Genomic DNA, 14,197 nt, shown 5'->3' with positions numbered 1-14,197 from the left:
AATTATCTGTTATGTCCCTTAATATTAGTACTGAAAAGAGTTAAAATCGATAACAATAACGAAAGTACTATTTACACAAATCAAGAAATTCTTAATTTATTTTTTATGCATAAAAAGCGCGACAAAGTTCGTAGTATGATTCCTAGATCTTCTTTGGCAGCTCGAATTGAGGTGTTGGGACTGGGCTCGAAATAAGTCAAGGCATTCACCTCTTCCGTTGCATTATCTACTACATTTTTTGGTCAGTTTAACACGTGATTAATTCGTCCAAAATGCAAAAAATTTGCTTCTATTTTTCTAAATTTATCTTTTGTCATCGGAGGTAAATGCGGATAATTTTCATTAAACATTCTGCAAGTTCTACTAAGAACTTTGTCGCACTTTTCGTGCACAAAAAATAAATTATGGATTTCTTTATTTGTATAAACATTATTTACGTTATTAATATCCATTTTATCTGGTTTCAGACTCACAAGCATCAAACAACGTAAATCAGACTTTGACGTTTGTCAATAAGTCATTAAACATTTGTTTTCCATGGCACACTAGGTTAATGTTGATATGATATGTGAGCATTTTTCAAAAAACCCTAATTATTTCTCAAACTATTAATGTTAGGCATAGGACATATGGAGTATAAAAGATGTAAAATGAGACGCCGAAGACGACTAAGTAATAAAATATGGGGGGTGCCATTTAAAAAAATGAAGTTATTGTAGTTCCAAATTTCGAAAAGTTAACGTGTCATAGTAAAGTGAGCAAACGATCTGGACAGCCGTTCTTGGCACCAAAATATATTCCATCATGTTGTTTAAGCATGTTCTGAATCCTAAATTGATATCTCAAAAAATCGCGTGTTCTATGATTTTTTGAACAAATGTCCGCTGGAGCAGATTTTTCTAGAAAAAATCGAATAACTCGAGAACGGCCGAATCAAATTACAAAAAGTAAAATTATTTATAAACCTTCAAAACAGACAAATCCAAATATGTAAAAATATACAGGGTGTTCCATTTAAAAAAATAAAGTAGGTGGCGACTTCCGGTATAACCGGAAGTGCTAGAAATCGGAAAATATTTTAGACGAAGAGAACGTAACTGATAATACTTAAGTCTGAATTCTTAATTTTTTATTTTGGCCAGAACCACAGAAACGTCTAATGACCGGTCTCGCTGAGACACCCTGTATAACCACCTACCGAGACCGTTGAAATCTCTAAATTTAAGATTATTTAAATGTAAGTTAAAGTTATTGCAGCATTGTTTCTATCATTTAAGCGAGTTCTTCGAGATTAACTTGTAACTGGACTTTTTCTTCTGTTCTTTGTAAGCGAGGAAATAAAGAGATTATTATTATTTACCAGCTTAGGGTCAGATCGCAAGTTTTTCAGGCAGTGTCTGGAGCAGAAGCAGAAATTATGCGCTCTTCCAGTCGGTCACCTTCTACGTGCTCTTCTTTTTATGACTCAAGTACAACTAACACTACTTTCCATCCTCCATACACTTCAGATATAGGAGGAGTTCTTCCAATGACCTCTACTGAACCCAAGAGTTTGAGTGCGATAAGTAATTTGTAATACTTCAAGTTTTTCTTCGGTCCTTATCGGCTTTTGAGTATTACATCCATATGCATCAATAAATTGTTGAATCATTCGATGTACTTTGGCAAACTGGTTTCGGTTCAAAAGGAAGTAATTGCTGAAGAAACTCGAGAGTCATTTTAAGTTCGGGATTTCAGTTTTCTTTTTCGTCAACCTTCAGCAGTCCAGTCTGAATCAGATTCAGAACTTAATAACAACTCCAGTTTTCTTCATCCCTCGTTCATTTTAAGACTAAACTAAAACCGCGTTGCTAGTGGTCGAGAGCCATAAGAAACCGTGTCTCAATTTGCGTCTAGCCTAATACTATGTGCTGCTACCATCATATATGACACCTCGACCACAAGTTATATAGTAATGTGTCGGCCGCAAGCGACTTACGCCAATATCTGTTTGACGTTGTGACTTGAAACGCATCGTAGTTAACATCTCTTTAATGAAGTAGACTGTAACGTCTCGATTGCTACCATTTCATTTATGTAAAGATTTTAATGCCTCAGTCGCAAGCAATCTTGGCTACTATATTTTCAACTTTGTGTAATATAACACATGCTCTGGTTAATATCTCTTCAATGGAGTAGACTGTAAAGTTTTGCTGTAAATAACCTTGCCTGTCTGCTATCTTTATATTGATTCTGTGACTGAGGCAGTATAATTGGTATAATATTGTATTGCCTCTTGCCAATAATTAAGTCGAGGTTGCTTGTGGTTGAGGCTCAATGATCAAGATTATATTACCAGAGAAATGATCCCACTATTTGCTACGGCGTATTTGACCAAGATAAATTTGCCAAGTTGTAGTTTTTACTTTTTCAATGTTAGAATGTTAATATTTTATAACTGCTTAAATTTTTGCAGGATTATTAAGATACAAAGTGGATTTCCAAAGTATGCAATTAGATGAACTGGACAATGGCGACGATTTTGACTTAGACGATTATTAAGAAGCGTTCAACAACAATAAAAATAAAATAATTAAAAAAATAAAAACAGGAAAAAAGGCGAGAAAAACTATTAACTAAGATACATAGAAAAAAAAATAAAATAAAATACGTGCCCACGCAGTTCCGACATTAAAGTTCTCTATTAAAAGCAAATTTACAAACCTTACTTAAATTAATAAAAAAAAAAAAACAACTCAAAAATTTAAAAGAAACGATTAAAAAAAGGAAAAGAAAAATTGGAGTATTTTTGTTAATATACAAAGATAGAAAGAATTTAATTAAAAAAGAGTAACATGATGTGCGGACGGGGAAGGGCAAAGGACTACTTAAATTTTAAATTTAAATTAAAAAAAAATAATAATGAAAATGAAAAAACCGCGAGGTGCCGGACTCCAAAAGTGCAGTGTTCCCTTTTCCTTTCGTTTATTTTTTTTTAATCTTGTATTTTTGCTCACACTAGAAGAGAAAAAAGTGATTAGTTGATGTAAAAAATGTAAAAGTTGCGATGCAAAAAAAAGAAATAATTTACACAAAATTGAGTTTCTTGGTTATTTGAAACAATAATGTTCTAAAATTTTTTTTATTGAAACTTAATCTCAAATAAAAATTACAGTAGTGACCTGAGACGCTAAAAAACGAAACTGAAAAAATTTAAACAAAAAAAAACTGCAAAAAAAGAAAAATCTTTCATGTTTCTCATTTTTTAATATTTAAATATTTAAAGAAATAAATAATATTTCGTCTATGTCAAAAAATTCCAGATATTTTCTTAATTAAGTATTAAATTTTTAATTAAATAAAGAAAGCTCACCAAGTTTTGTTCCAGGGAAATAAATAGTATACAATTTCAAAAATATCACTTGGTTTTCACTCTTCTTATATATTTTTTTTGTATAAAAAGAATTTAAATAAATACTGTGTGTATTTATTACTATAGCGATTAATTGACTTGTTTCCCCTTTTTGTATAAAATGATATACAATTTTATAAAATATACATATTACAAATTTAATTTAAACAGAACAAGTTTTTTTTTTGTGTACAACCAATTCCATTTAATTAAAATAATCATCGGTAACATTAAGCACAATCCGCGGGTGGTATGTTGGTTATCTTTTATTTTTATATCTTTATTGTTTACATATAGATTATTGTAGTTATGGCTTGTAAAACAGAACAGGTTGGCTGAAATTAATGATAGAAATTCAAAAAAATATCGATAATCTGGTTACCAACTATTCAAAATCAGACGAAGATGTGTTAGTGATAGTAAACAAGAATTAGAAAATGATCATGAAGTCAAAGATGATGTTTTTTTTTATATTGGTAGAGATAATGTTGCAAAGTGGCATAAAACAGTTAAAGATACAACAGAGTTAAAAGTATACAGAGTACTGCAAAAGCCAGTGAACCAATATTAATAAATTAATAAAAATACGCAGGCGCAAGTTCTGTCTTGTTTACCATATAGTGAACAATGCTCATTGTAGTAGTTTATCCCCTGCTCTGTTCAACATCTTTATGCATGATATCCCGACCGACTTAAACTTCGAAATGGCCATGTTTGCGGATGATATGTTAATAATATGACAAAACGACATCCTTATTGATGCTATTGAGACACTTCAAAAGTCAGTGGACAAAATGGGCCATTCCGCTCAATGCCAGACCAAGATTTTTTCGCTAAGACCTTATCGAAATGCTCATTAGATTACTATAAACGATCAAGAAATGCAGTGGAAAGCAAAAGATGAAGCCATTAAATACCTTGTAGTTCTCCTTGATCACCGCCTCACTTGGAAACTCCACATAAACTCAAAGGTAAGGAATAAACCGTTCACAATTTATACTGTTACAGTTATAAATTAATTACAAAAGAACTCAAAGTTTACATTCCTTAATAAACATTTCAATCAGTAAGCGCATAGATTGCACATCAAATTTTGAAAAACCTGCTCAATAAAAAAAAATGGTAGCGCCGCCCCTGGCTTCAATCTCGTATACGGACGGAGATAGGTAATGCTGCTTTTAGTTATACAATTTCTGTGCAATGCTGCTTCTACTTATACAATTTCTTTGATTTGAATATCATTGGTGAATCACAAAAACCACTACATCGAATACACCACAACGGTCAGCATCCTCAAAGTTAGAAATGCTATTCGCCATCATCATGCGAGAACTAACAGAAGAACGGTATCTCAATTTGATAATATTTAATTGTTTTCATCCATTATCACTACTTAACTATTCAAAATAATAACTTACCCAGGTACAATATCACACAAATTGAAAAAACTTTTTAAAAAATATAACAAATTTAACATTTAAAACTACACACACTATTCAAAATACTCTTGTTAATAGCAAAGATAAATTAGATATCTTACAAGAAAGTGGCGTATACCAAATAAAATGTAATAGTTGTCAAGCCACATACAGGTGTTTTAAAACAACGTTTAAATATTTATAGGGGTAGTGCTACAGTAGAAAACAAGTCGAAATGTGTTAATCAACATGGGTCCGAAAATCAACCGTTTTCGCGATACAGGATGTTCAAATTTTTTGGGACTCTAGGTTTTTTCTTTTAAACTGTAACTACTACAGATTTGATAATTGGCAAATCGATAGAGTATGAAACTGTCTCTTTTTCATAGTAGTATGATGTTTCCATTGCTTCCAGTTAGTATAAGTTATTTCATTACAAAACGTTATGCCATTAGTTACCAAAATTTGGCCATTACAAGGAGTAGGCTTTGCCTTACGTACAATCTGCTAACATACATTAATTTGACGTTTCGTTCAAATTACGAAATAACCAAACTCCAGTAATTTGATTTTGCGAAACCTGAAGTGAAATCGTTTGCAGTGGTCTTGTATTCAAATGCTGAAATGAGCGATATGGCGTTTATGTACGGCCGTGTCAGTGGAAATAGTTTGAGAGCACATCGTTTCTATGCTGAAACATTTCCCAATCGCCGGCTAACAGGGTTGCCAGACAATTCGTGAAAACTACGGGCTACTTGAAAGAGTTCTTTTTGAAAGAATACAGTTTTTCATTCTACGTTCAAAGGAAGCCCGCCTTTGAACGTAGAATGAAAAACTGTATTGATGTTGCAGGTCGACATTTTGATGATTCAGTAAACAGCTTCGTTTTGATTAGTATTAGTATTACGTTGTGTCAATTCAATTTTTCTAATAATTTATTTTTAACCCTTTACTGCATGATTTTTTATTTTTAGTAGAAAAAAATTGACAAAGTATAAAAACATACACAAATTGATGGAAAAATATTTAAAAAAATTTATTCAAATTTTAAGCAAACATATTACAAAAAAACTGGTACGTAGCAAATATGACACAGCATGCATTAAATCGGAGCCTACGATATTCCAGGCCATACTGTAATGGTGGGGAGACTCGAATCTCAGGGTACGATTCTTCATCTCGGGGTACCGCTCAGTCGTGTTGGTCGTGTTTTAACTGTCGAGCTGAGAGGTGGTCGGAGCGTCCTCACAGTTTTAAACGTTAGATATTTTCAGGGATTTTTCTGTAGGTTTTCTGCGTCTTATTTAATTTTTCATTTTTGTTTTTCATCAGATTTTCCTCTTTTTATAAAGAAGATTGTGTTTTTAGTTAATATTTTCTCAGAGTTAAGCTTAGACTAGAAAATAAAGTTACATCGGTTCTGTGCAATATATTTTTAAATAATTATACAAAAATCATAAATAATAATAATTTTGGAGAAAATAGTAGGAAAGTAAGAAAATTTAATGCCACATAAAAACAAATATTTTTTCTATCCACGTAGAACGATGAACGTCTTCTTAAAACGGCTACACTGCTATAGTCCGTCTTTGTCATCGTAGTTTATACCCCGAACCCCCACCATCACAGTACGGCCTGGAATATCGTAGGCTCCGATTAAATATAACTTGCGACCATAATATAAAATATTGTCACTCTGTATGGAAGCGAACAAAACAATTTCTTTCTTTATTTAAACATAGCGCTACTTGACATTTGGTACAATATACAGGGTGTTCCGGTGACTCGGGGAATAAAATTAACCTCATATACTAGAGCAAAAATGATGACGATTCGTGAAAAAAAATTATTATAAAAGTCTTTAAATGGTCAAGATATAGGCCATCAAAGTTCAGAAGTTTTAACACATTTTTCTAAATATTTTCAATACCATTTATGGCAGAGCGTTGAAATTTGGTACAGGGTAAACAAATATCAAGCAAAATCATTGAACCAATTTTGACTTTGATCGGGCGGCGGCAACCATGCTATACAGACTGTCCCTAAAATTTGTTTGCTCAGAACTTTTTTGTTCGCTCGTAACCCTACATTTATTTTTGTACTTTTTAATAGAAAATTTATTTTAGAAACTATTATCACTCTTTGAAAATTTTGATAACATTTACTGTTTTCGAGTTATACGCGAAAATGTTAAGCTTTGATTTCAATCGTAACAAACAAAAAAAGGAAACATATTCCGTAAGATCTGAGTTGGCGATAACAATTCAAAAACGAACTGAGCTAATAACCATTATTTGCATACATTTCTAAGTGCAGACTTAGTTAAATCCAGTGTTAATTTATTTTAGTTGAATAAAGGAATGTAATTTCCAAAACAATAAATTTAATTTCCGGTTACAACAAACAAGAACATAACAAAAATTCTAACAAAAATATTAACAATAACAATAAAATTATAAACAAATAGTAATAAATAAAAAAGAACAAAAAAATACTAAAGCAGATGCACCCCTGATATCGCCGTCTTAAATTAAAACGCACTCTGCGGAGAACATCGATTTCAGTTTGAAGTTGATCAAATGAATCAACAATTCGCAACCTCAGTTGATCAACTCGTTTTCGATCAACTGATTTAAACGCAGTAAATTAGCGATTTAACGCGTCCCCATAAATAAAAATCTACAGGTGTAAGATCCGGCGATCGGGTGCCCACTTATCGGTGCACCTACTCCTAGTCCAATCTACCGTCCCGGAAAACGTTCCCTCAGAAATTCTTGGACAGCTTGTGTGCTATGCACAGGAGCACCATTATGCATATACCATTTTGCTTGCCTTGTGTTTAAAGGACCGTCATCTAAAAAATCATCTAATTCTTCTAAATGTCGCCTGTATGTATGTCCATCCAGCCTTGATGGCAAGAAAACGGGTCCAATAATTACATCGCCTATAATGCCAGCCCAAACGTTAAGAGAAAATCTCCATGTGATTTCCAAGTTTTCTTAAATCTTGGATTTTCGTCCGCCCAACTATGTAAATTTCTCAAATTGAAGATTCCATCTTTAGAAAAAGTCGATTCATCTGTAAAAAGCACTTTTTCTTAAAACTGATCATCAATTTGGATTTTGTGCTGCATTATTTGGCAATATTGCAGTCGCAGTGGGTAATCAGCCAGTCGAACTTCCTGAACTTTGTAACAATGAAATGGATAAAGTTGTTGCTAGTGAAGAACACTCCAGACAGTTGTTTTTGAAGTTAAAAAGTACCTCGCCATATCCAAAGTACTAGCTGTAGTATTTTCTTCTACGTAGTCTAGAATATCTACTTCTAGTTCGGGTGTTCGGACTGATCTTACGTTACTGTTACTTACTAAATTTCGGCTTAAACGTCACATTTTCCCTTAAACGGGTTTCAGTCCTTAAAAATGTTTTTCGATTGGGCGCTCTGCGATTCGGAAATTTCTCCCGATAACGGTTAGTGGCTGCTTGACATTCCCCTAATGTCAAAATCATGTCAGTTTATTCACTAAATGTGTAACTCTCCATTTTGAACACTTAAAATTAATAAAAACTTAATTAAAAAAAAACTATCATTTGTGTTTAAACGACATAAGCAAGTTAACAGCTCAATTTGTTTTTTTAATTGCCATAGCCAACCTTGACTTTTTCTAAGATTTTTGTTTTTTAGTGTTACCATTGAAATCGAAGCTTAATATTTTCACGTATAACTCGAAAACGGTAAATGTTATCAAAATTTTCAAAGAGTGATAATAGTTTCTAAAATAAATTTTCTATTAAAAAGTACAAAAATAAATATAGGATTACGAGCGAACAAAAAAGTTCTGAGCAAACAAATTTTAGGGACAGCCTGTATAGCATGGTTGCCGCCGCCCGATCAAAGTCAAAATTGGTTCAATGATTTTGCTTGATATTTGTTTACCCTGTACCAAATTTCAACGCTCTACCATAAATAGTATTGAAAATATTTAGAAAAATGTGTTAAAACTTCTGAACTTTGATGGCCTATATCTTGACCATTTGAAGACTTTTATAATAATTTTTTTTCACGAATCGTCATCATTTTTGCTCTAGTATATGAGGTTAATTTTATTCCCCGAGTCACCGGAACACCCTGTATATAAGATTGGGACTTGCAATCAGGTAATTTACAACGATTTCTCTCATTTACTCTCCATTCAGGTAGATGGTCCAGTCCGTCCCTCCGAACTTCCATTTGAGGAATATCAGTAGCTGCTCCTCGTCTCTTTTTCCGTGCAAAGGCGTCTTCAAGGTTGGTTTTGGGCCTTCCTCTTTTTTTCATCTTCCCTGATTTGCATAGAGCATCAGCGATGGCTATTTTGAAATCTGCAAGAGGCATATAAATATCATTTTGCCTTCTCCATAATAGCCAACTATTTACAGCACACAAATCTATCATGTGGAAAAATAGTCGTAGGTACCACTTCTTGGACCTTATTTTAATGTGATAGAGGCCAAGCATAGAATCTAACACGTCCACACCTCCCATATATTCATTATATTTCAATATACTTTGTGGACAGTCTATTATCTTGTGGCATTTTTCACTCCTGAAAAATCGTTTCTTAGTTCCTGTTGGTTGTGAGACTTCGTAAGTCGATAGAGTTGACACAACTTTGTTGTCAAACCAAGAAACAATATTTATTTTGATATTATCCTTGATAGCAGTTTTTTCTTGAAAAGCTCCTCTTCCGCGTTTCTTAAATTCTTTTTTTGATAACATCTGACAACCTGGTACTCTATTCAAGCGTACTGTACCAAGAGGAAGTATACCATTTTTGGTTAGATATATCATCAAGGGAATGCTAGTAAACCAATTATCGAAGAAAATTTTATGGTTTACATGCTTTGGTATTGTTTCGGCAAGCTTTACCACAACATTACTGCTTGTTCCAAGATCAGGAGCACCTGTAGGGTAACCAGAGATTCCACTTAGGACAAGTACCTTGTAACCCCATTTGTGAGGTTTCTTTGGATTGTATTGTTTGATGATTGATCTGCTTTTAGTAGGAATAATTTGCTCGTCTACTGCAACATTTTCTTCCATTGGAATCAAACTCAATCTGTGTTGTATACAGTGTGTCCCCGGATAGGTGAAACGACTCTTATAAAAGGTAAAATTTTTTCGATATTAATTGTAATTTTTTGGGGTTTAGCCCTGCTTGATGAAAGACTAATTTTGAACATATTTTCAACTTTTAAAAAACAAGTGAGCCTTGACAGTGAAAGAAAAACTTTTTTTGTAGCAGGTAAAGTACCTTTTCTGTTTACAGTACGTGAAAGTGTTACTAAGAAGTTTTGTTCAGAATGAAAAACTATGGCCATATGCAAATTTTCGAAATGATCGGCCTACTTTGATAAAAATCCATATCAACCATTTTATTTCTAAAAAGACTGCCATGGAAAAACAAAATTGCTTTCCTGTCAATGTTAATCTGCCAAACTGTAATTTAGTAAACTTAAAGTGTTTTTTAAATACAATGTTAACATTAGAGGAAAAAGTTTACGTGATTCAACGTTATGAAACCGGGGAAAAACCGATAAATATGGCTATTGCATTATTTAGTGGAAAATTTTCAAATACTGGGATTAAAAGAAGTACTTGTTGGCGTTTAATCAAAAGATTTCTTACAGCAGGAAGTATTCACTCTAAAAAAAAAATTATGATGAAACTGATTAACTGTTAATTTTGATTAACTGTTTTGTTTTGTGGGCGAACACACAATTAATTTTTTGTGAACATTTTAACAACGGTTTGTTTATTTCTCCCGAACAATTTGAATCTCAAAACAAAAAATCTTAGTAAAGTATCTAATCTTATAAAGTAGGCCGATGATTCCGAAAATTTGCATATGGCCATAACTTTTTATTCTGAATAAAATTTCTTAGTAACATTTTACCATACTGTAAACAGAAAAGGTACTTTACCTGACACACAAGAAGTTTTCGCTTCAGTATCAACACTCACTTAAACTTTTAAAACTTGAAAATATGTTTAAAATTAGTCTTTAACTAAGCAGGGCTGAACCCCAAAAGATGACAATTAATATCGAAAAAAATTTACATTTTATAAGAGTCGTTTCACCTATCCGGGGACACACTGTATATCTTGAACAACTTATCATGCCCTTCTGAACCCCGAGGTATAAAATTTTCATTGTTGTTAAAATGAATGAAACGTTTGATTTCTTCCCATCTGTTACAGGTCATTACAGAAGAGACCGCAGGATGGCCTATATATGTACACCAGTAATGTTTTACTTGGGGCAAATGAATAACTGACATATACAAACAGATACCAATAAACTGTTCCATTTCATTTTCTGAAATATTTGCCGGTCGATCTATACGTTTCTGAGCGGAATATAAATTTGTTTGGGCAGTAATTTTAGATATCATTTCTTTTGTAAATAGAAACTTAAAAAACTGATACGGAGTTTCTAAATCAATAACTTCCTGTGGCATATTGTGAGCCCCTGAAAACTTTATCTCATCCGGATTTTTTGTAAGGTTTCCTGTCCTCCAGATGCCTGGATTTAGTTTTTCTGCCAGTTTATTTAGAGGAATGTTTTCCTCGCTACTGTCAAAGTCTGTATCTGTTTCAGGTATTATTATATCCTCACCTTGATCAATATCTTGAGGTTCATCGTCATTGTCACTTTCGGGAACTAGAACGCGCTCATCGTCTTCTTCTTCCGAAAGATCGGAATCGTCACTATCATTATCAACTGGTATGTCTCGAACATATCTGTTATTTCCATAAAATAGCTTTACATCCATCTAAAACCACCAAAAACTTAAATGCATAGTGTCCCATATATGACTCATAGTAATTATTCGATAGAGCTTCTAGGAAAATGAACGTAATGATATAAACTTACCTTCAGATGAAAGAGAAATGAATGCACTATACACCTATATTTATTACAGACACTACAATTGCAATTTACTTTAAAAAAATTGGTCGTGAAAGTACATAACCTCTTACAATAGCACAACTCAAACATGCAACAGGTTGGACACTTTGCAACGATGCGATTTTTTGATAGATAGTAGGGGATTTTTGCTGTGTATGCTTGTCACCGGTCCCAAATATGATACAGCATGCGGTTTTTGATTTATTCAATTCTAAGACTTATAAAAGTAGTTTTTTGGGTATGTATCATATATGACTCATCATGCAATAAAGGGTTAAAAATGTTTTCTGTTTCGGAAACCTTAAAGAGTACAATTTTTTTTTCGCATTAATGTTGTTTAGAATTAAGCTATCTAACTAATTTTAAATAAAATTTTTGAATTTTCTGAAAAATAGTGGTATTTATTTTCACTTCCGGTCTAACCGGAAGCAATGGAAACATCATACTATTCTCAAAAAGAGACAGTTTTATACTGTATCGATTTGCCAAGTATCAAATCTGTAATAGTTATAGTTTAAAAGAAATAACGTAGAGTCTCAAAAAATTTGAACATTCTGTATTTCAAAAACGGGTGATTTTCGGACCCATGTTGATTAACACTTTTCGACTGTAGTACTACCCCTATAAATATTTAAACGTTGTTTTAAAACACCCTGTATATCGGAGAGACCGGACGTAATTTCAAAACTAGAATCAAAGAACATCTAACAAAAGAAAATTCGGCATTCGGAAGACACAAATTTTAATAATCACGATTTCGATATAGAGAACAATACAGAAATTTTACACAAGAGGAATAAGTGAAAGCCAAATGAAAATGCTAATAACTTTAACCACTATAACAATTCATTTTTTCATATCAAAAAAATAGATGTAGAGTGCTCCTCTTTTAAGGTACCATTAAATGACTTAAATAACATCTCCTTTGACCAATCTTTCAGACTCAATTTTTTCTAAAACCGAATATAAAATCTTTAATTATGGCCACAAATTTTCCTTCCCACAAAAACTTGATAAAATTGAACTCGCGATCTCCCTGGAGTCACAGCTCCAATTCAAACCTGAAATTCACAAATTTATGCTTAACAATATTAAAAACATCATTAAAGACAACAACACTCACACGGGCTGTGACCGCAGGGAAATCGCTAACATAAAACAGAAGATCATTGATAATGATCTTGTGGTGACACTTGGAGACAAAAACGCTGGTCTAGTTATCCTTAATAAAAATTCTTATCTTCAAAAAACATTCTCTTTCTTTCAACAAAATAATATTACATTAATTAACAAGAACCCAACTCAATCTTACAATAACCTTCTCAAAAAACTTATTAATTCTAGCAAAGATACTCTTGTTAAATTTAACTTTAATACTTACTCACTCATTCAAATGAATCCCCTCCCACCTGTTCTCAAATGTTTAATTAAACTTCACAAAGAAGACCATAGCATTCGACCTATTATTAGTAATGTTAATACTCCTTCAGAGAAGATTGCCAAACAGTTTCAAAAATTCCTATACAACAATTTTAATAATGATATAAAATATAGTGTTAAAAACTCAAAACAATTAATTGATTCTCTTCAAGATATCCAAATCAATAATAACTCCATCCTCATCTCTTTCGATATTAAAAACTTATATTCTAATATTCCTATAAAAGATTCATTAAAAATAATCGAAGCCCACCTTTGTAATAACATATGCAAATATGACAGTGTTCAATACCAAGACATATATAACTTCATTTCCTTGTTGGAATTAGTATGCAATCAGAATTTTTTCATTTTTGACAACAAATTTTACCAGATGAAGGATGGCCTCCCCATGGGTTCACCCATTTCAGGGATAATTGCTGATATTTTTGTTAACCACTTCGAAGGGATTCTGTTCTCGGAGAAATATGAATTTTTTACTAAAAATATTATCTTTTATAAAAGATACGTTGATGATATCCTTCTGATATACAACGGTAAAAGATCCCACATTATAGCTCTTAATAACATTTTTAACAATATTAATAATCTTCAATTTACTTACGAAGTAGAAAAATGTTCATCTATTTGCTTCCTTGATCTTACTATAACAAAGTGCACCTCCGAGAACAGAATCCTATTTGACATATATAGAAAACCTACTACTACCAATACCTTAATCCCAAAAAATTCATTTACATCATTTCAACATAAACACGCATCTTTTCGTTTCTTTTTTGATAGAATTTTAAATTACCCTCTTTCACGTGCTAGTTTTAACAAGGAAATTAATACTATCATCAAGCTAGGCTTCGATAATGGCTACTCCCTTCAGGAGCTTCAAAATTTATTTTTCCGCATTCATCAAGCTACAATTAATAATCTCATATATCCCCACTTTTCCAACCCCGGCGTTTTTGTCTCTATACCTTTCCACCCTTTAATCCAAAAACAATT

At 32.5% G+C, this 14,197-nt stretch overlaps 1 protein-coding gene across 2 annotated transcripts in view; it reads left to right on the top strand.

Moving 5' to 3' along the window:
- LOC111417290 (eukaryotic release factor 1) overlaps positions 1–3,553 on the top strand; it is a 36,204-nt gene extending 32,651 nt beyond the window's left edge. For both annotated transcript variants that reach the window (XR_002706674.2, XM_023049516.2), the window contains one exon: positions 2,456–3,553. Coding sequence is in view for 1 of the 2 variants with exons in the window: in XM_023049516.2 (XP_022905284.1) it covers positions 2,456–2,541 (86 nt within the window). In the remaining variant the exon portion in view is untranslated. The remainder of the gene's footprint in view (positions 1–2,455) is intronic.
- The last annotated feature ends 10,644 nt before the right edge of the window (positions 3,554–14,197 follow it).

Source organism: Onthophagus taurus, chromosome 3, assembly GCF_036711975.1.
Source record: "Onthophagus taurus isolate NC chromosome 3, IU_Otau_3.0, whole genome shotgun sequence".
Lineage (NCBI taxonomy): Eukaryota > Metazoa > Arthropoda > Insecta > Coleoptera > Scarabaeidae > Onthophagus > Onthophagus taurus.
This window is presented reverse-complemented; position numbering and strand designations above follow the sequence as displayed.